This window comes from Budorcas taxicolor, chromosome 12 (genome assembly GCF_023091745.1).
Source record: "Budorcas taxicolor isolate Tak-1 chromosome 12, Takin1.1, whole genome shotgun sequence".
In the NCBI taxonomy this organism is placed as follows: Eukaryota; Metazoa; Chordata; class Mammalia; order Artiodactyla; family Bovidae; genus Budorcas; species Budorcas taxicolor.
This window is the reverse complement of record NC_068921.1, coordinates 22827315-22849734: the sequence shown is the minus strand read 5'-3', so window position 1 is coordinate 22849734 and position 22420 is coordinate 22827315. Positions and strand designations below refer to the sequence as shown.

General features: G+C 39.8%; 1 protein-coding gene across 2 annotated transcripts in view; it reads left to right on the top strand.

Annotated features, from left to right (window-relative positions):
- Positions 1–13317: 13317 nt before the first annotated feature.
- The window catches only part of COG6 (component of oligomeric golgi complex 6), a 92515-nt gene continuing 83412 nt past the window's right edge, over positions 13318–22420 (top strand). For both annotated transcript variants that reach the window (XM_052650085.1, XM_052650084.1), the window contains exons 1-4: positions 13318–13499; positions 15997–16140; positions 18816–18887; positions 20817–20875. In XM_052650085.1, coding sequence (XP_052506045.1) covers positions 13347–13499; positions 15997–16140; positions 18816–18887; positions 20817–20875 — 428 coding nt within the window. In that variant the 5' untranslated portion in view covers positions 13318–13346. The remainder of the gene's footprint in view (positions 13500–15996; positions 16141–18815; positions 18888–20816; positions 20876–22420) is intronic.

The following is a 22420-nucleotide window of genomic DNA, read 5'->3' as shown; positions in this document are numbered from 1 at the left end:
GTGTCATCTGCATATCTGAGGTTATTGATATTTCTCCTGGCAATCTGGATTCCAGCTTGTGTTTCTTCCAGTCCAGCGTTTCTCATGATGTACTCTGCATAGAAGTTAAATAAGCAGGGTGACAGTATACAGCCTTGACGGACTCCTTTTCCTATTTGGAACCAGTCTGTTGTTCCATGTCCAGTTCTAACTGTTGCTTCCTGACCTGCATATAGGTTTCTCAAGAGGCAGGTTAGGTGGTCTGGTATTCCCACCTCTTTCAGAATTTTCCACAGTTTATTGTGATCCACACAGTCGAAGGCTTTGGCATAGTCAATAAAGCAGAAATAGATGTTTTTCTGGAACTCTCTTGCTTTCTCCATGATCCAGCAGATGTTGGCAATTTGATCTCTGGTTCCTCTGCCTTTTCTAAAACGAGCTTGAACATCAGGAAATTCATGGTTCACGTATTGCTGAAGCCTGGCTTGGAGAATTTTGAGCATTACTTTACTAGCATGTGAGATGCGTGCAATTGTGCAGTAGTTTGAGCATTCTTTGGCATTGCCTTTGTTTGGGATTGGAATGAAAACTGACCTTTTCCAGTCCTGTGGCCACTGCTGAGTTTTCCAAATTTGCTGGCATATTGAGTGCAGCACTTTCACAGCATCATCTTTCAGGATTTGAAACAGCTCAACTGGAATTCCATCACCTCCACTAGCTTTGTTCGTAGTGATGCTTTCTAAGGCCCACTTGACTTCACATTCCAGATGTCTGGCTCTAGATGAGTGATCACACCATTGTGATTATCCGGGTCGTGAAGATCTTTTTTGTACAGTTCTTCCATGTATTCTTGCCACCTCTTCTTAATATCTTCTGTTTCTGTTAGGTCCATACCATTTCTGTCCTTTATTGAGCCCATTTTTGTATGAAATGTTCCCTTGGTATCTCTAATTTTCTTGAAGAGATCTCTAGTCTTTCCCATTCTGTTGTTTTCCTCTATTTCTTTGCATTGATCGCTGAAGAAGGCTTTCTTAGCAAATGGCTACCTTCCAGTAGGTTTGCAAATGTGGCAGCCCAGGTAGGTGGATTTATAGATTATGTCATCTAACTTTAAGTAGACATCATCACAAAATGGCAAATAGCTTAAAAAGATGCCTTCAGAGAACTCACAGATTGAAAATACTAATAATACTATCACAGACAGGTTGAAAGGTGCAGAGCTGATATTCCTTATCCTCCAAGTATAAGATGTTCATTGGCCACCTTACAGAACCAAAACCAGGATCATCTGATGCGACCTGATAAATCGTATCTGAAGATGTGACATTTGAAATATAGGTCCAGCACTATTTATGGTGAACCTTCTCATCAATGGCATAATAGTATTGTGTCTTTGTGACATCTTGAGTTTTTTTGCATGATAGCCCTTGAATGAGGTATTAAAACAAACTAAACTTAGAAAGAGAGCAGCAACTTTGGTTGTTGTATCATAAAGTATTAACCACAGTTTTTAAAAATATGAAAAGTGAAAGTCTTAGTAGCTCAGTCATGTCTGACTCTTTGCCACCCTATGGACTGTAGCCTGCCAGGCTCCTCTGTCCATAGAATTCTCTCAGCAAGAATCTTGGAGTGGGTTGCCATTCCCTTCTCCAGGGGATATTCCTAATCCAGGGACTGAACCCAAGTCTCTTGTATTGCAGGTGAATTCTTTACCATCTCAGCCACCAGAGAAGCTACCAAAATATTAAGTAAATATATGTATCCATAAATATGAATACATATAGAACCTTTCAATACAAAACAACTAAGCAGATAAAATACCTCTAAATTTTCTGCCTTTGTAGGTCATCAGTATGATCTAGGAATAATAAAAATGTAGATTGTAAAAGTTCTTTAATATTAATAAAAATTATTCAAAGTACTTAATTTTCTCTTTATCTCAACATTTTACCTTTTGTGCCTGTTTAAGAATGAAGCATATGCCTGTTCATATCACTAATATTTTTACAGTCATAACTTAAATATATAACTATAAATATGTGTACATCTGTACTCCTCATACTCTCAAAATGTTTTAGCTGTGAGGAAGTAATAATTTTGAAGTTTCACATTTTGGAATAAAGATATAGCAAAGGTTTGGGGCCAGGAAGTTATATATCAATACTTCAAGATATATCAAGAGCTATATTTAAGAAAAAAATCTGGTGCCAAGGTACCCTAAGAGACTATTTTATGGACTATAATAGACTATTTTATAATGAACTGTAAAAGAGAAAGAAGGGAAAGGAGGGCTAATAAATTGTCGAGATAATTCATGTCTTGAATAAGGGAAGAAGGGTTGGGACTAAGAAGGGGAAGATGGAAGCGGTAGATATGGGGTTTCAGTGAAGGCAGGAATGACAGGACTTCAGTACATGATTCATTACCAGGCGAAATAAGGGGAGTAGAGGAGAAAAAGCAGCGGTAACCATGACTTTCTCTTCTGGCCAAATGAATGAACGGTGAAGACATTACTAATAGCAGACATGCCGTGTTTTTAGTTTGGCTTGGAATAGAATATATTTTCTATAATTTGGGTCATCGTTAATTCAAATAAATCAGTCTATTCCTTTATTCATAAAAATTTTCCATTTATTCAACAAATACTTAAAAATTCGAACCACATTTCAGAAACTGCATGACATATCAAGTAGTCAGAGCTGAATGAGATGGTCTCTAGGTTTAGGAAGCTCACAGGTTAGCGGGAATTATAAAAACACGTCAATGATGACTTGGGGTGTGAGAGGGGCCACGAGAGAACCACCTGGAGAGTGATTTGGGAGCACAGGAAAGGGACAGCTGGCCTGTCTCAGGACAGTTTTGGAAAAGATGTCTTCTGAGAGTCTAAAAACAGTGCTTGAAGGGAAGAAGAAAGAAAATTGAGTTCCAGGAGGAGGAAGATGATGGCCAAGGCAAAGCATAGTGTAGCGGGAAACAAGCAGAAAAAGAGTTCAACAGGCATCAGATTCCTTGTGACAGGAGGGCTGCTTAGTTCTGCTAAGAGGCCATGGTCTCAACTATTCTGAAAACAAAATCAATAGCAATCAATTAAGACCCAAAAGCTGCCAGATCCATGCAGAACAGTGACAACTGGAGGCCAAATAAAAAAGAAGTGGAAATAGATCGTTCACATGTTAAAGCTGCAGTGTAGAAACTGAGCAATGAAAACATTAACTGTGGCTATTTAAATTAGAGACATTACTATCTGGTGAGTAAATGTGGCATGTGTTAAATAAGAGAGACCAGTGGGCAACCTTGTCGATGAGGACCTCAAGAATGAAAAAGACACAACTGGAGGTTTGTTTCTGGAGATTATATGCACCCATACAAGGAAAGAGGGAAGGGCCAGAGCTCTGGAAAGTACACAGTTGTTTACACCTTACACGTGGTATTTAAACCACGTGGAACTTCTAGGTGGCTCAGTGGTAAAGCATGTGCCTGCCAATGCAGGAGACACAGGTTCCATCCCTGGGTCAGGAAGATCCTCTGGAGGAGGAAATGGCAACCCACTCCAGTATTCTTGCCTGGAGAATCCCATGGACAGAAGAGCATGGTGGGCTACAGTCCAAGGGGTCACAAAGAGTTGGTGTATGCGTACATGTGTGTGCTAGATGAAACTTGAAGCTGAAAGGGGATAGGAAATGTGTGAAAAAATATGTATGCTTGATTTATCTGAGAATGTAGAACTGTTACATGAGACTTGGCAGGAACAGAGGATTACTGTATAGTTCCACTGATGGTGTGTGAAGTAGCCTGGGTAAATGTGACAAATATGTGTTATGGATTGATTACTTAGTACATCTTGCATCCACCTTATTTCATCTAGTCCTCATTATTCAATAACTCAGCTAGTGTTACAGCATTTTGCAGATGAGGAGGCCAAGAACTGCAGGCAAAATGTGAGTTGTCCAGGGTCTTATGGTGGTAGAGTTGAGATTTAAATAAGGCTTTCTGACTTCAAAACCAGGGCACCAACCACTATACCAGTGGTTTCAACATATCAGTAGCTTTTTGGAGAATTATCATTTGATAACTGAGGGTTCTTTACAAATGTATAGATGGCTTTTATGTGTAGAAAGGAATTCTTACATGTGCATTCATTTTCACCAGTAGTGTACACACTACAATTTTGATTATAAGATACAACTTAAATATTAAGTAAATCTGCTATGCTAAAGTCTTTGACTGTGTGGATCACAATAAACTGTGGAAAATTCTGAAAGAGATGGGAATACCAGACCACCTGACCTGCCTCTTGAGAAACCTATATGCAGGTCAGGAAGCAACAGTTAGAACTGGACATGGAACAACAGACTGGTTCCAAATAGGAAATGGAGTACGTCAAGGCTGTATATTGTCATCCTGCTTATTTAACTTATATGCAGAGTACATAGTGAGAAACGCTGGGCTAAATAAAGCACAAGCTGGAACCAAGATTGCTGGGAGAAATATCAATAACCTCAGATATGCAGATGACACCACCCTCATGACAGAAAGCTAAGAAGAACTAAAGAGCCTCTTGATGAAAGTGAAAGAGGAGAGTGAAAAAGTTGGCTTAAAGCTCAACATTCAGAAAACGAAGATCATGGCATCTGGTCCCATCACTTCATGGCAAATAGATGGGGAACAGTGGAAACAGTGGCAGACTTCATTTTTGGGGGCTCCAAAATCACTGCAGATAGTGACTGCAGCCATGAAATTAAAAGATGCTTGCTCTTTGGAAGTAAAGTTATGACCAACCTAGACAGCATATTAAAAAGCAGAGACATTACTTGGCCAACAAAGGTCCATCTAGTCAAAGCTATGGTTTTTCCAGTAGTCATGTATGGATGTGAGAGTTGAACTAAAAAGAAAGCTGAGCGCCGAAGAATTGATACTTTTGAACTGTGGTGTTGGGGAAGACTCTTGAGAGTCCCTTGGACCACAAGGAGATCCAACCAGTCAATCTTAAAGGAAATCAGTTCTGAATAGTCATTGAAAGGATTGATGTTGAAGCTGAAACTCCACTACTTTGGCATGCTGATGCGAAGAACTGACTCACTGGAAAAGACCCTGATGCTGGGAAAGACTGAAGGTGGGAGAAGGGGATGACAGAGGATGAGATGGTTGGATGGCATCACCGACTCAATGGACATGAGTTTGAGTAAACTCTGGGAGTTGGTGATGGACAGGGAGACCTGGCATGCTGCAGTTCATGGGGTCGCAGAGAGCCGGACACGACTGAGCGACTGAACTGAACTGAACTTACAAATCTAGTGGTTGTTAATTAATAGTCAACTTTAAATTTAGGATATTTAATTTCCCCAAGCATTTAAGTACAACTCATAAGTTTTATTCATGTATTATTTCAAATATTTTGTATTAAAGTCATGCTAGTTATATTCTCCTAAATATAATTAAATTTTGTGATTGACTTAATTATCTAAAACTTTTCAACTTAAAATGGTTTATATATCTGTTTTTCTAGTGTACTTCAAATAGACAAGCAGGTAGAAGTATAAATCTAAAACACAAAATATTCTTAAGTACTAAATGATACTTAAAAGCCTAATATTAAAGATCTGATGCTTTGGATTTATTTAAACTTGTAAATGCTGTTAAAACTTTTAAAATACTATTATACCTTTTAAAATTAAAATCACACACACACAATCTTCAGGTTGAAATTACAAGTTTAAGATGTCAGATTTAAAAACAAGATAGCCTGTATTTTTCAGATGATTATACACTGTTCAAATTTTCTATTTTCTTTTTCATTTATTCTCTGCAGTTGGGGTCACCTAGATTCACCCTCAACATCCCAAATTGGTACAAAAAATAATGATTCCAAGGATTTGATTTTATCATTATTTTTCTATATTTTTATATCTTCACACAGTTGCTAAGTCATTTATCATCTCTTGACTCAAAGAATTTCAGGCTGTGGTTAGAGATTCTAGACAGAGACCTGGAACCTAGTGGCAATTTCCAGAATAATTCTACCTAAGCTACCTGTTAATATGCCAATCCTGTTCAGAAAGTTTCATCTGGCTACTTATTAGCCATTTTATTTTTACTATAATTTGACAGAGTTTGTATTATAACCCCATCATAAATATAATTTAATTGTCTCATTTGGGTGTACAACATCTCATACCCACCTCACTGAGTCACAACTAATCTGTCTGCTCAAAGCTAATTAAAATTTGCATGACAGCCCCTTCTACCCCATGTGCTGGGGCTGTAATTAAACTTTTTACTATCTTGTTGAAATTTGCACCTTTTTAATATAGACTATTTCCTAATGTATCCCACAGACCACAAATTTATTATAGTTATTGTATTGACCAGAATTACCTCTCCAATACTGTGTGCTCCTGGGTTTGAAACCCAGCAAGATCCTGTTGGATTTTCCCAGAGACAGACACCCTCAAGTCCCCTGCCTCTTCTTTGTAAAAAGCTTTAGCTTCCTAGGCCTTCCCAGAGTTGCAAAGAGAAAATTTAATCAGAGAAGTGAAAAAAAAAAAAAAAGGCAAAAACCAAGGAAAACAGTTAAACAAGACAAAATCTTAACAGTCTAGCCATAAACAAAGTCAAGAACCTTCAGTTCTTTCTCAAGGGCTATAAATAATATCCTGAGCCATATCCTTGAGTTGTTTTACAGATATTAATACTAACAGCCCCACCAGGTGGAAGATGTTAATTGCATGCTGACCACCAGCACATAGCCCCCAGACCAGTTGGAAGGTTGATGACTAAGTTTCCTGAAACATCACTCTGTTACCTCACCATCAACCAATCAGAGAATTCTGCACAAGCTGAACACACGTCCTGGGACTCTCTCCCTCAGTCTTTAAAAACCCTTCCTTGGAAACCATGGGGGAGTTTGGGTCTTTTGAGCATGCATTGCACGTTTTCCGTGCTTCACCCCACATTTGGCCCCTTGCAGTAAATGCTGCACTTTCTTTCACTGCAACCTGGGGTCGGTAAATTGGCTTTGCTGCTCTTTGGTCAAGCAGACCACATCTGGATCAGTAACACATCAGAATCATAAATCATGGTGTCCTGGCCAATGGATGGGCATATGGTCAAAGTGGACTTGCTTCAGGACTTTGAATGTTGAGCAAAGGCAGAAAAAAGGATTAGTGGCAGTGCCCTACAAACAGGCCAGCGTTTCCAGCTACTGGGATCCCGAGTTGCTGTTGGTTCCCAGCTGGGTCTTCAGTCTTCCCGTCAGTCCTCGGAGCTGCCTTCCCACCCTTTGGGGCTTCCCTGGTAGCTCAGCTGGTAAAGAATCTGCCTGCAGTGTGGGAGACCTGGGTCCGATTCCTGGGTTGGGAAGATCCCCTGGAGAAGGGACCGGCTACCCACTCCAGTATTCTGGCCTGGATAATTCCATGGACTGTATAGTCCAGGGGGTTGCAAAGAGTTGGACACCACTGAGCGACTTTCACTTTCTCTCTCCCACCCTTCCAGTAAATTATTATCTGTTACTTTGCAAACCCAAATTCCTACTGGTAAGGCTGCCAAGGGAGGCTACATAGATGACATGCTGCCGCTGCTGCTAAGTCGCTTCAGTCGTGTCCAACTCTGTGCGATCCCATAGATGGCAGCCCACCAGGCTCCTCCGCCCATGGGATTTTCCAGGCAAGAGTACTGGAGTGAGTTGCCATTGCCTTCTCCAACACAGATGACATACACACACAGAGAAGTGTACCTAGCAAAGAAACTAGAGAAGGGAATGGCAACCCCTCCAGTATTCTTGCCTAGAGAATTCCAAGGACAGAGGAGCTTGGCGTGCTACAGTCCATGGGGTCATGTAGAGTCGGACACAACTGAGTGACTTCACTTTCTACCCAGGCTTCAGTCAGAGCAGCCACACTGTTATTTGTTCTGCAGATTCCATTTGAAGAAGATATGAAATCATTTTACTGCTAAAAAGATTCATGATTGCTAAGGTTTCAGTCATGAAACCTTAAAATTGGAGAATTTTAAGGACAAAGTGAAAGATGAGAAAATGAAGGATGAAGTGAAGGATGGCAGAAAATATGTCTGAAATGGAAAAAAAATGAAGAATTAGAAGCAGCTTTAAAATTCACGAGGTTTCAGAGGAAAGAGAGATAAGAGGAGTCATTTCCATGTGAGGACTCTCAATGCCTAAAAACTGAGTTCTAGGTAGTAAAGCAAAGAACAGAAGGTCCAAAGAAAAGGCACAGGGAGCTGTTACTGCAGACAGATAAGAAATGTGGGATCGATGCTTCAAAGTCCTTGAGAGAAATACACAGGAGAGACAGCACATTACAAGGACTTTTGCAGAGAAATTGAAATAACTAAAAATGAAAGCTAAAATTCGTACTCCATTTCTCAGCTTTGCTGGAAACTAGAGCGTGGACATGTATTTTAGGTTCAATTAACTGGACATGTAAATGTAGAAACACCATCTGTGGACACAAAGAAACTGGCACTTCTGGGAATCAAGAGAAAGTGACGCAAAAGGTATACGCAGGGAGAACTCTTCAGGAGGTGACAGCAGTTTAAACAACAGTCTCCAGAGACACAGCTGTGCTGTGGAGGCAGCCTGTAGTCGAGCGGCAGTTGGTAAAGTGACCTGTCAATCCGGGCTTCAGCAGTAACGCCCGTGCGGTCCCACTGGTAATGTCTGAAGGTTCGCTTTTCTCCACACCCTCTCCAGCATTAAATGACTGCAGAATTTTCAAAGATGGCCATTCTGACCTCTGTGAGGTAATACCTCCTGGTAGTTTTGATTTACATTTTTTAAATAATTAGTGCTGATCACCTTTCCAAGTGCCTGTTGCCCATCTGTATGTCTTCTTGGGAAAAATGTCTCTTTAGGTCTTCTGCCCATTTTCTGCTTGGGGTGTTCATGTTTACATTTTTTATACTAGGCTGTATGAGTTGTTGGTATACTTTGGGTATTAAGCCCTTGCAGACTGCACCATTTGCAAATATTTTCTCCCATTCTGTATGTTGTCTTTTCATTTTGTTCATGGTTTCCTTTGCTGTGCCAGAGTTTATAAATTTGATTAAGCCTCATTTGTTTATTTTTGCTTTTATTTCTTTTGTCTTGGGAGACTAATCTAAGAAAACATTGCTATGATTTATGTCAGAGCATTTTTGCCTATATTCTCTTCTACAAGTTTTACAGTTTCATGTCTTATATTTTCAGTCACTGTGAGTTTATTTTTGTATGATCCAACAATCCCACTCCTGGGCGAAAGATGAAAACTCTAATTTGAAAAGATGCATGTATTCCAACATTCACAGCAGCACTATGTGCAATAGACAAAACACAGAAGCAACCTAAATGTCCATCAACAGATGAATGGAGAAAGATGTGGTCTATTTATACAATGGACTATTACTCAGCCATTCAAGACATTGAAATAATGCCATTTGCAGCAACATGGATGGACTTATAGAAGATCACACGAAGTGAAGCAGGTCAGCCAGAGAAAGACAAATATCATATAATATCACTCATATATGGAGACTAAAAAAGGATACAAGCTAACTTATTTATAAAACAGAAACAGACTTGCAGACGTAGAAAACATGATAAAATCCATGTTATCAAAGGGGAAAGGGGGAAGAATAAATTAGTATCTTGGGACTAACAGGTGCATATTGCTATATGCAAAAGAGATAAACAACAAGGTCCTACTGTATAGCACCCCAGAGAAGGAAATGGCAACCCACTTCAGTATTCTTGCTTGGTAAATCTCATGGTCAGAGAGCCTGGCGGGCTACAGTTCATGGGGTTGCAAGAGTTGGATACGACTTCATGATTACACCACCATTGTATAACATGAGGAACTATATTCAATATCTTGTAATAACCTATAATGGAAAAGAATGTGAGAAAAATTTGTATTACACACACACATACACACACACATACTCTGCTGTACAGCAGAAACTAACACAACATTGTAAATCATCTATGTGCACGCATGCTGTGTTCTTCAGTCATGTCTGACTCTCTGCAACCCTATGCACTGTAGCCCTCCAGGCTCCTCTGTCCATGGGATTCTCCAGGTAAGAATACTGAAGTAGCCATGTCCTCCTCCAGGGGATCTTCCCAATCCAGAGACTGAATGCTTGGTTCTATGTCTCCTGCTTTGGCAGGTGGGTTCTTTATACCAGCACCACCTGGGATTTCAATAAAAAAAAAGAACTCTATCACTTATAAAACCATAAAACTTCATTTCAATACTTTTCACTCAATAAGCCTCTAATAAGCACATATACTGTATAAGATACTATGAAGAAGACTAGGAAGGCAAAGATTCCCATCCAAGTACTTAAAGAGTCCAGGGGAGAAACAATAAACACTTAAATTTAAAAATAATTGAATGACAGAAGTTATAGAGATGCGGGATATTATCTGCTATGGAATTTGCATGACACATCAATTAACTCTGCCCAAGGACAGATGGGGAGCTATGGAAGGTACAGAGAAGAAGTGATATTTGAGTGGAGTCAGAAGGACAAATAGGATCTTACAAGTTTCACAGGAGCAGACATTTCTGGGAGAGTGAGTTGTATGTGCCAAGGTATGGAGACTTAGAAATTTGCGATGTGTTTGTGGCCCAGAAAATACAGTTGGTTTGAGCATGGTAACTATAAGCAAGTGCCTAGAAATAAAATAAGAGGGATACTCTGAAATCTCATTATGAAGGTGTATATACACCATCTTCCCTGGTGGCTCAGAGGTTAAAGCGTCTGCGTCCAATACGGGAGACCTGAGTTTGATCCCTGGGTCAGGAAAATCCCCTGAAGAAGGAAACGGCAACCCATTCCAGTATTCTTGCCTGGAGAATCCCATGGATGGAGAAGCCTGGTAGGCTACAGTCCATGGGATCACAAAGAGTCGGACACAACTGAGCGACTTCACTTACTTACTTACTCATGTACACCATACTAAAAAAAGTTACTTTATTCAATAATTGCCACTATGGTTTTTAAAGCCACAAAGTGATAGGGCCGAATTTGCTTTAGAAAAATAATCCTGGTTTCAGTGCAAAAGTACTAAGAACAGACAACGCAAACACAGAACACACTTAAACGTTTAGCTGCTAAAGTTTTTGCCTACATTCCAAGTGAGAGGTGTACATAACTCAAAACAAAAACCAAAGAAGCAGTAATAGAATTTGAAAACTATTGCTAACTTAGTAAGTAAGTACGTGGTGTGAGGTTAGCCTTATAACCTTGGGAAGGATTCCATAGCCTTGGATTACTTACTCATTTACTCATCATAAAATACTAATGACATGATAACATGGTAACGATTCTGATGTTGCAGAATAGGCACAAAGAACAGTGCATTAAAAGGACCTAGCACTGAGCCTGATTCTCAATACATTTGGATGCTAAGTAATAGAAACTGTGGGTTTTTTAATGGACTTTCCAGGTGGCTCAGGGGTAAAGGACCCACCTGCCAATGCAGGAGCTGCAACAGACATGGGTTTGAACCCTAGGTCGGGAAGATCCCCTGGAGAAGAAAATGGCAATCCACTCTAGTATTCTTGGTTGGGAAATCCCATGGAAAGAGGAACCTGGAAGGCTACAGTCCTTAGGCTTGCAGAGAGTCGGACACGGCTGAAAACGCACTCGTTGCTCTTAATAGAGGGAAGAATGTAGAGGATTGAATATTCTATTTTATTCTATGATTCACCAGATATGGCTTTAATAAATGCCATATTATATTTTGATAAAGTCACAGTGAACAATATGGTGTGACTTCCACCTATGTCAGAAACTAAAGAGCAGGAAAGCTTTAACAAAAAGCCAAAGGAGGAGACAGGGAAATTGATAAGGCTCTCCGTTCAACTGCTACTTGGAAGGTAAGAATGTCCCCATTTTACACTTCAGCATGGTTCTTCTGTGGTTACATAAAAATGCTTTACTCAAAAAAAAAAAAAAAAGCTTTACTCTTTTATATATAAGTCTTTGTTCTCTCACTAAATTAAAATATTTAAGTCAGAGCCTGTCTCTAATTCTTTCAGTGTCTATTATCATAAGGTGTTTAGTATACATAAATACCTTTACATTTTCACTAAAATAAAACCCTTATCTTCAATAAAATTGTTATATATAAATATTATACATACACATATTAAAATAAATACATATATAAAACCTACATCTCTGGTGAGGCTTACCTGAATATTCGTTTTTAACTGCTGGAAAATATTGAACAGTTTAAAAGTATTGATTTCCAGCCCTCAACTTAAAATTTATAGTTACCCTTATAAAAGAATAATAGGTGAATATTAAAAAGCATATAAATGGCTTTCAGTTCAGTTCAGTCGCTCAGTCGTGTCCACCTCTTTGCGACCCCATGAATCGCAGCACGCCAGGCCTCCCTGTCCATCACCAACTCCCGGAGTTCACTCAGACTCACGTCCATTGAGTCAGTGATGCCATCCAGCCATCTCATCCTCGGTCGTCCCCTTCTCCTCCTGCCCCCAATCCCTCCCAGCAGAAACATCCTTAAATTTTACAGTAATTTTCCTGTCTTCATCCTACTATATTTCTAATTTCCAAATTATCTTGTTCCCTTTTATTACAATTGCAAATTCAGAGAAGTACAAATAAACACAGAAAAGTGGGCCCCCTACCTTAATGTACTCAGTTAATATATTCAGTAACACATGAGGGAGATTAGAAAACTTCAGTCTGTTTGGAAAGGTACAAAATGAAAAGTGCAGATCTGTCTGCTAAAGGAATGCCATCCTAAAAAAGAAAAAAAAGCCCAAATTTACACGTACCGGTATTTCACACACACACACACGGTGATCACACTACACACACTGTAACGCACCTTGGTTTTTTCACATACTGTATTTAGGAATTCTTTGCGCATCCACATTTAAATCTCCTTCATAGCGGGAAACGGCTGCACAGTATTAAGTGAACTTAACTAGAATTAGCTTTAACTGAACGTATTCGCCCAGGCACAGGTCTCAGTGTTTGTAAGTCTAGCTCAGACTTTCACAGATTGAGGATTACGAAATCTCTTTAATCCCATAAATCGTAATACCCCAGCTCTACACCCGATTTGAATTTCAGTGCACTTTGCAAACGCAGTCTCACGTGAGTCTCCTCCTTCCAGCCTGAAATCTTGCTCCGCCTCCCTCGATTTCTCTACCCACCCCGCCCCGACCAACCGGCTTCCTAGGAGCCGGGCTGAACAGGAGGGGGCGGGGCACAGCCGTCCGAGGGCGCATGCGCGGCCTTTGCGCGCATGCGTGCTACGCGGCTACTGGCGCGTCCCTTTCCTGCGCTGAGGTGGCCGGCGCCTGTCCAGAGGCGGGACGCCAGGCGCTATGGCCGAGGGCAGCGGGGAAGTAGTCGTAGTGCCCGCGACCGGGGCTGCCAACGGCCTCAATAATGGGACCGGCGGGACTTCGGCGCAGACCAGCAACCCGCTGTCGCGGAAACTGCGTAAGATCTTGGACACCCGGCTGGACAACGACAAGGTGAGCGGGGCTGGAGGGGCCGAGGGTCGCGCATCCCTGGGAGCCGGGGTCTGGGGGTGATCGTCTGTCCGGCGCCCTCGCGCTTGTCCCTTGTCTTCGCCTCGAGGGGGTCACCCCAGGCTACGTTGCCGACGTGGGGCAGGTGAGAATGGGGAAGCCGAGGAGACCCTGGAAAAACGAAGAGGTTTCCAGGGTGTACCTCTGTTTATTTTAAACGGTTCCTCGAAGATTCTGGGTCCGGACAGCAAACGGTGGAAGAGGGGTTCTCCCTGACCCCGACAGGTGTTGGTCATGCCATAACGGCATAAAGAAAAAAAATATAAAGAAGTGAGTTTTATAGGTAAATGTGTAGGCATCTGACAGTAAGCTATCGATAAGAATTTGTGTGTAAAAGATTAACATTATACAATGATGAGTAAGAAAGTGAAGTCGCTCAGTCGTGTCTGACTCTTCGCGACCCCATAGATGTAGCCTACCAGGCTCCTCCGTCCTTGGGATTTTCCAGGCAAGAGTACTGGAGTGGATTGCCATTTCCTTCTCCAGAGAATCTTCCCGTCCCAGGGGTCGAACCCAGGTCTCCCGCATTGTAGGCAGACGCTTTACCGTCTGAGCCACCAAGGGAGATGCTCCACGTTATACTATGATGACTAAGAAAGGTGGTCTTTAGGACCACCACCTATTAGATATAACCAGCAAACGGGTGCATTCTGGTTTGAGTAAGTCCCTTAACTTCTCTAAGCTGATGTTAAATCTCTAAATGGGGAATACTGCAAGTTACTTTCTCAGGGTTGTTGCGAGGGTTCAATAAGAGAAACCAGGTGAAATGCTCAGCACAGCGCTGCAGGAGTTGTTTCTTGTTAATTCTCAGTAAATGTTAATTTTATACAGTTTATTAAGGGTTTAAAGTGCCTATTATTGACATGGATCTTCTCTTTTAATACAGCTGCTCTGGTAAATTAACATTATTTCTTTTTTACTCATGAGAAAAATAAGGTATGGAGAGAGTGTCTCTAGGTTAAGACATATATCTAGTAACTGGCGAGCTGTCATTTGCCCCCTAGTCTGTGTGATTTTGTTCATTTAGCTTTTACTGACCACTCATTTAGCCTTCGACTCCAGGGTGTATCAAGGCTGTGTTCCAAAAAATAAACAGCTTTATTTTATCTATTTTTTGCCATAAATATTTATAGCTAAAGATATTTTTCTGTCTCTTAAATATTAAATTGAATTTAAATAGCCTTACAGTTTTTGTCATTCCAGCCGTTTTTAAAAATTAAAGTATAGTTGACTTGCAGTATAGTGTTAGATTTAGGTGAGCAACCAAATGTGTCCAGTGTTTTTATGATAGCGTAATCAAAACATGGAAAGTTCAGCCTGTTTGAACATGTATTAGTTCAGGTGTAGGAATTTCTGTCTGTAGGATTTAGGGTGTTATTGGACACAATGGACTTGGTCCTCTGGCCTCTACCCATGTTCTCTCTGTTAAATAACTCTTTTAGTCTCATACCTTTTTAAATAGTAAAAAGCATGATGATTCTCTAATTTCTAACCCTGTTCCTGACATCCCTACCAAGCTCCAGTTGTCTGCATGACACCTCCAGTTGGATACCTGATCCATATCACACAGACGGCATGGCCAGAATTCTTGATTTTCCTCCAAACTGGTTCTCTTCCCCTTTTAGTAAAGGACATCACCATTTACCCTTCATACAAGAAACATATAAGTGGTTTTTTTTTTTTTTAATTCCTGTTGTTTTCTTTTCCCCCACATCTCACATCCAATCCATTACAAATCCTATAGGCTCAATCTTGAAAAATATATTCTAATTTTTTTGGAGTATCTCTTTTTTATCTGCTTAAACCATCTTGGGCTAAGCCACTGGCCACTGTCAAATCTTGCTTGAATTATTTTGGTTCAGAAGTCGTCTCAGAGAGACTTTCCTCTCTTAAGTCTAAGTTCGGCTCCCAGTTACTCAGTTCCTAGCCTAGAAGCTACCATTAGTACTTATTTTTTAGATACAGCCTTCCAGAGTTGGTTTATGCCGGCACCAGTAAATATGCATGTACTGTACATAGTCCTTTTTTTTTTTTTAACATCTGGTGTTATAGATGTTTCTGTAACTTTTTGTTTTTGTTTTGTCTTGAAGCTCACGCTATGTAAGTACATACAGAATTTCCAGTTCTTTTCAATGGCTGTATTAAAGTCTCTTTAACCGGTCTTTTTTAGGTGAACATTAAGGTTCTTTCTAATCTTTGCAATTTCAAACAATCCTGCAATGAATAACCTTGTATATATGTCATGATGCACAAGTAAATATGTCCTTACTGTGTTTCAGAAATAAGTTTGCTGTTCAGTAATGTGAAGGTCTTCCAGTATTTTTTGGATTGTGTAATGGAAATAAATTCTTGGGAAATGATTTCAGTAAGTTTTTGCTGAAGATTAGAAAAACATTTGAAAATTGGTCCCAATAATATTCTTTTATTTTCAATTATGTAGGAGATGTTGGAAGCTCTTAAGGCACTGTCAACTTTTTTTGTTGAAAATAGTTTGCGGACTCGAAGAAATTTACGTGGTGATATTGAACGCAGAAGTTTAGCCATCAATGAAGAGTTTGTAAGCATTTTCAAGGAAGTGAAAGAAGTATGTAAACTCTTTTCATTTAGCATTTATTGAGAGCTTACTGTGTGCTTGGCTTTGTGCTAAGTTTTTTTATGAATAGAGTTGATATGCTTGCTATTTGTGTACCATGTTCAAATAGAAAATTTAACTTATTAACAATTCCTTGAGCAGCATCTTTCTTTGGATTGGTGTGATTTCTAAATCCGTGACCTCCACAAATGCTGCTTCTTAGAACGTTGAAATATTTGCTCTGGGAAATTCTTTTATGAATTTTAGCATTTTAAACAGCAACAAAAAACCATTTCTCTGAGTGATTTTCCAGTAGAAATAGTCTCTCGTTGAATACGCCTCCCTTGGATAACTAGTTTTCCACTGGAGATTAATAGGGACCGAGGTCCGTCTAGTCAAGGCTATGGTTTTCCCAGTAGTCATGTATGGATGTGAGAGTTGGACTGTGAAGAAAGCTGAGCGCCGAAGAATTGATGCTTTTGAAGTGTGGTGTTGGAGAAGACTCTTGAGAGTCCCTTGGACTGCAAGGAGATCCAACCAGTCCATTCTGAAGGAGATCAGCCCTGGGATTTCTTTGGAAGGAATGATGCTGAAGTTGAAACTGCAGTACTTTGGCCATCTCATGCGAAGAGTTGGCTCATTGGAAAAGACTCTGATGCTGGGAGGGATTGTGGGCAGGAGGAGAAGGGGACGACAGAGGATGAGATGGCTGGATGGCATCACCGACTCGTTGGACGTGAGTGTGAGTGAACTCCGGGAGTCGGTGATGGACAGGGAGGGCTGGCGTGCTGCGATTCATGGGGTCGCAAAGAGTCAGACACGACTGAGCGACTGAACTGATCTGAACCTTACTGCATCCTAAATTATGAAATTTTCAGATTAATTAAAATCATTTACTTCAGCTAATAAATAATTATTCATTATATTTGAGGGAGCAGTCTACTCATCATAAAGTGAAAATGAATTTTATTTTTTATGTCATGTTATTAATTACCTTAAATTAGAGTGATATTACATAGTTAATATTTCTATGTGAGTTGTATGAAAGTGTCATATATGGTACCAGCGAGTGCTTAATAAACACCAGGCTATTTTTTTTTAAAGATTTGTTATTTGTTTGTTTGTGGCCGCACTGGGTCTTCGTGGCTGCGCTGGGTCTTCGTTGCTTCACGTGGGCTTTCTCTGGTTGAGATGAGTAGGAGCTACTCTGCATTGCAGTGTACAGGTTCTAGGTGCTCAGGCTTCAGTAGTCGTGGTGCATGAGATTCGTTGTTCTGCTGCCTGTGGGATCTCCCCAGACCAGGGATTGAACCCTGTTTTCCCTGCACTGGCAGGCAGATTCTTAACCATAGACCACCAGGGAAGTCCAGTGTAGACTGTTTTTAACTGTGCAGTAGGATTTCATTGGCTGAAGTCTAATAATCTGGAAGGTTGAAAGGGAAGTTTGGTAGTGTTCATAAAACTAGGGAGGGATAGTAGTGATGAGCACATCTAAAGTGTACTCTTTAAACACCATTTCCCACTGAAAAGAAGTACCAAAGTGAGGAAGCCATAAAAGACTGCTGGGAAGTGTCAAAAGGACTGTGGAGCTAAGTTAAGGGGTTTCCACTGGTCAAAGGTAGGATGATTTGTGGATCAGTAAGAATGACTGCAGTGGACTGAAGCTCGTCAAGCATGTTTATGTCCATGAGCGATACTATATTATTTACAAGTCAGATTCATTCGGTGTACTATAGTGCATGCTTAGTCCCTCAGCCGTGTCCAACTCTTTGCAGCCCCATGGACTGCAGCCTGCCAGGCTCCTCTGTCCATGGGATTTTCCAAGCAAGAATACTGGAAAGGGTTGCCATTTGCTAAAGTAAATATTAGGAATAAGTTATTCTTGACCTAGTTGGCTAATAATATAGTGCTAGTCTCATTAGATTATACAGTGAGATTTAAGGAAATAGATTAGTTTGCCTATTTGTATCTGTTTGCTGTTGCTGATATTTATTGCTATTTTGAAACCATTCTCCTATTCACTTCGAAGCTGTTTAGGATAAACAGTAAGGTCAGAAATAGAACTATTACTTATGATTCTATTACACAAAAATAATCTCAGTATTTTATTGTGTGGTCCTTCAGGACTTTCCTTGTGTTCTTCTGCACACATATATGTGTATTTTTCTGAAAAAAACATGGGGGGGTGTTGTATGTGTTTTATGAGCCCTTTTTTAGCCTTATATAGACATCTTTCCATAATAACACACGTGTGTGTGCATAGATATTATCATTGTTAATGGATGCACAGATTTCCATTGTGTGGTTGGAAATGTTTCACACTTGTCATTTGTTTTAGGCAACTCTGTGTTGATCATCTCTTACATATATTGTTGCACACTTATTTGATTAATTTCTTAGGATAAATTCTTAGTATGAGAATATGAATAAACACGTATTCATATTCTTAAAAATTTTCCATTTTCCTGTTATCAGACCCTTTCTAAAAAGAAATATGCTAGTTTTTGAAAATATCTTCATATTCTAGGCATTATTCTTTTTCATCATTTTCAGTCTTAGATACAGAATCTTTTGTCATGCTTTGGCAAAAGAATATCATGGAACAAAAATAAAGATTTGGCTAAAATAAGAGAAATTTCTTTATCTAATGCTTTAACTATATCTAATGTTACTTTTTTCCTTTTCAGGAGCTTGAAAGCATACATGAAGATGTTCAAGCAATGAGCAGCTGTTGTAAAGATATGACAAGTCGCCTACAGGTCCGGTATACTGACTGCATTTTAACCTAGTTCCTGATAATAGAGTAAACTTTCAGAAATTGCTAGATAAGTCTACAGAATGTGTGGCTATCTGATACATCATGCCCTGTAGTAAGTTCGAATGTAAATTTTTAAAAATTGTAACTCTCTTCGTGTTTCTTCAGTGATGGTTTACTAATATTGTGCAGTTAACTCCAGAAACTTTTGAATTTCGATCTTGCCAGTATAGAGATAACTGTGTGAAGTTTTGATAAACTTTTGAATTCCATAATATTCCACAAATGCAGCAGAAATAAATTCCTTAGTAGAAAGCCTTAGGAAACTTTCAGACTAAAGCTATGCCCAATGAAGACCCAGCTTAATTATGATTTATACTCACTCTAAAAAATATCTCAGGAAAATGTCCGTAAGTGTAGGGCCATTTATTAAAGCAGTCTAAACCCCTAGTTTGGCTGCAGAGTTAGCATTGATCTACATACTTCTGATTCGTTTAATGCCTTTATGTCTCTACCTGTCTCCATCCACTGACTTGTTTCTCCTCTCATTACTGACTGTCTTAACTTATAGTATTGCCCAGTTCAGGTCACTGAGAGAGAATCTCATTGGTACACTTGTTTGTTTCAGTTCACCTTATAAATGTTTTCCTAGTCTTTGAAATACCTTTTCATCAAGTTTTCATTCCTGATCCTTTCAGCTCTGGTTCAGGGTAGAGAGGATTGCTTAGTATGACTTGGTCAGGAACAGCACTCTGTCTTGTAGATGGGGCTATCTCTAATCTTCACCAGAACCCTCTATGAGGGGTATTTTTTGTATATTGAGTATCAGTGACTTAGCTTACAACTTCATTCAGAGATTTCTTGGTAATTCAGCACATCCATAACTGAAGCCATGTTTTCCATCCTTCACTGGCCCTGCCAGTGCCTCTGTTTCACTAAAAAGCATCAGTTCAGTCACTCAGTCGTGTCTGACTCTTTGCGACCCCATGAATCGCAGCACGCCAGGCCTCCCTGTCCATCACCAACTCCTGGAGTTCACTCACACTCACGTCCATTGAGTCAGTGATGCCATCCAGCCATCTCATTCTCTGTCGTCCCCTTCTCCTCCTGCCCACAATCCCTCCCAGCATCAGAGTCTTTTCCAGTGAGTTAACTCTTCGCATGAGGTGGCCAAAGTACTGGAGTTTCAGCTTCAGCATCATTCCTTCCAAAGAAATCCCAGGGCTGATCTCCTTCAGAATGGACTGGTTGGATCTCCTTGCAGTCCAAGGGACTCTCAAGAGTCTTCTCCAACACCACACTTCAAAAGCATCAATTCTTCAGCACTCAGCTTTCTTCACAGTCCAACTCTCACATCCATGCATGACCATAGGAAAAACCATAGCCTTGACTAGATGGACCTTTGTTGGCAAAGTAATGTCTTTGCTTTTGAATATGTTATCTAGGTTGGTCATAACTTTCCTTCCAAGGAGTAAGCATCTTTTAATTTCATGGCTGCAGTCACCATCTGCAGTGATTTTGGAGCCCCCCCAAAATAAAGTCAGCCACTGTTTCCACTGTTTCCCCATCTATTTCCCATGAAGTGATGGGACCAGATGCCATGGTCTTCATTTCCATCATGGTGACACCTTTTTCTTTCTTGTAAGCCTTAGCATTATGTGTGTATTGAGAATTCTGAGTTCTTCTTTTTTAAAATTTATTTATTTTTCATTAGAGGATAATTACAATATTATGTTATTTTCTGCCTGAGTGAGTTCTTAAATGTAGTATGTGAGCCTTAAAACATCTGTTTCAATTTTGGGGGCCTTTTTTATATCTTTGAGTTCTGGAGTGTGATCTCATTTGCTGTTGAATTCCAGTAATTGGCAGTGTTAGTTTTCTGAAGTATAATAAAATTGAAATGTGCTAATATTAGATATGTTTATAATTTTAGGCAGCAAAGGAACAGACTCAGGATTTAATAGTAAAAACCACTAAACTTCAAGCTGAAAGGTAAGTTTTTCTTTATATAATCACTTCTTCATTAATTTGGAGATAACTCATAAAACTATAAATAACTTCAAAGCAGAGTTAAAATAATCAAAAAAGTGATTAAAAAATGATACAAAATATGAGGTTTTAAGCTATTATCCAAGAGTAAAAAATAAATCAGTGTTTAGGAACATTGATAGCTGGGACTGAGATTATCGCTTTTTGGAAGTGATGATGTATTGTTTGTTTGCTATATCATTCAAAACTGACTGCTCTTTTAAACAAGCAGTAGATTTTTAAATTTTTTAGTAATTATTATCTTTTCACAATTGCCTTTTATTTTTAACTTAATGATTATGTACTCTGCTACTGTCAAGGTACAGAACTGTTCCGTCACCACACATCTCTTTTGCATTGGTGCATGGACCATGGTGAGGAAAATTGCACACTATGCTGAAGAGATGGTTGGCTTCACAGAGCAGTCCACTCTAAGGAAAAGCAGGTGTTGAATTTCTGTATTCAGAACTAAGCATGTGCCTTGAGCATCAGATTAGAATGTTTTTAGTATCACAACACATCTTTTGAAAGAGAAGTTTCCTTTGCGGTTAGAGACCCACCTGTGAATTTTTCTCTTATGTTTTTGTTGGCTGACATGAGAACAAGTGTGGATTCAATTGAAAATTATGTCTCAAACCAAGAGAGTAACAGATCACCAATCCCGTATACAAAGCTTATTCAAACCCTTTCTGCTGCTGCTGCTAAGTCACTTCAGTCGTGTCCGACTCTGTGCGACCCCATATTCGGCAGCCCACCAGGCTCCCCCCGTCCCTGGGATTTGCCAGGCAAGAACACTGGAGTGGGTTGCCATTTCCTTCTCCAGTGCATGAACGTGAAAAGTGAAAGTGAAGTCGCTCAGTCGTGTCCGACTTTTAGCGACCCCATGGACTGCAGCCTACCAGGCTCCTCTGTCCATGGGATTTTCCAGGCAAGAGTACTGGAGTGGGGTGCCATTGCCTTCTCCTGGCCTGAGTTAAATCTTTCTCTTGCCATCTTTAGTATGTAGTACAATCTCTTGTAACTAATTGTTGGTTTGATTGAGTCTCTTTCCTACAAAGCTGAGCTCCTTGAGAACAGTGACAGCCTCTTATTCTCTCTTTATGTCTCAGTGCAAAACACATTGTAGATTCAGTATGTGATTTTGAGTGAATATATATGAACTTTGTTTTTAATATTGGCGAAATCACTATTTAAGATGTATTTTTTTGGTCTCTTGGAAAGGCCCATCAGCCAAATTTCTCTCTCGTGAATGTTCATGTTTTTCTTTGAGGTGTAGTATGTTACAGTGGAAAGGATGTAGACCTTGAAGAGCTGAATTCTAATCTAAATCGTAGGTAAGAGCTCATTAGATTTTTAATCTTACATGAGTTATTTGTTAACTCCTTCAGGTTCAGTTATCACATCTGAAAAAAAGGAATTATAAGCTACATCACAGGGTTGTTGTGATGGATAAGTGATTTACAGTGAGTGCTGAACACACTGCCTGACACACCTCAAGGAGTACTACCC